The sequence below is a fragment of the Penaeus monodon genome, chromosome 20 (genome assembly GCF_015228065.2).
Source record: "Penaeus monodon isolate SGIC_2016 chromosome 20, NSTDA_Pmon_1, whole genome shotgun sequence".
In the NCBI taxonomy this organism is placed as follows: Eukaryota; Metazoa; Arthropoda; class Malacostraca; order Decapoda; family Penaeidae; genus Penaeus; species Penaeus monodon.
The window spans coordinates 17,367,465-17,367,931 of NC_051405.1; the positions used below are offsets into that span (position 1 = coordinate 17,367,465).

The following is a 467-nucleotide window of genomic DNA, read 5'->3' on the forward strand; positions in this document are numbered from 1 at the left end:
AATCGGCAGACCTATTTAAAATTTATACATCATCCAAAGAAATCAAATTCTATTCAGCTTTTATCTTCCAGAAACTCACCCTCTAGAAATGTATTCCTGAATGCTCAGTGGCTTCGAGGTTACATCACGGTGAAGAACAACAGAAATAAAAACATCATAATACCTGATAACGGCGTACACAAACACAAGCCTTACTTCAAAACACACGACACGTATCTCCCAGGAACTCACCTCGCTAGACACACAGTCGTGGATTCCCAGGGGCTTTGAGCTGCAGTTCCTGAGGTCGGAGACGTTCCCGCATCTCAAGCCGTCCAGCCAGAACTTCGTCTGTTCTCCTCGACGCCTCTCTCCTGAAGGCGGGGGTCGGGGGGAGGCGGGAGGTGTAAGAAAGAAGGGTGCTTGTGAGTGCGCGTTCCGACTGATATCTATGTGCGTGTATGTACATTGTGTAATTATATACACTG

At 46.9% G+C, this 467-nt stretch overlaps 1 protein-coding gene across 1 annotated transcript in view; it reads right to left on the reverse strand.

The window, feature by feature from the left end:
- Positions 1-467, reverse strand: part of LOC119585658 (antigen WC1.1-like) — a gene marked incomplete at both ends in the record, with an annotated part of 13,895 nt that overhangs the window by 4,842 nt on the left and 8,586 nt on the right. Inside the window, 1 exon segment of the mRNA XM_037934333.1 lies at positions 232-353. Within this exon segment, the coding sequence (XP_037790261.1) occupies positions 232-353 (122 nt within the window).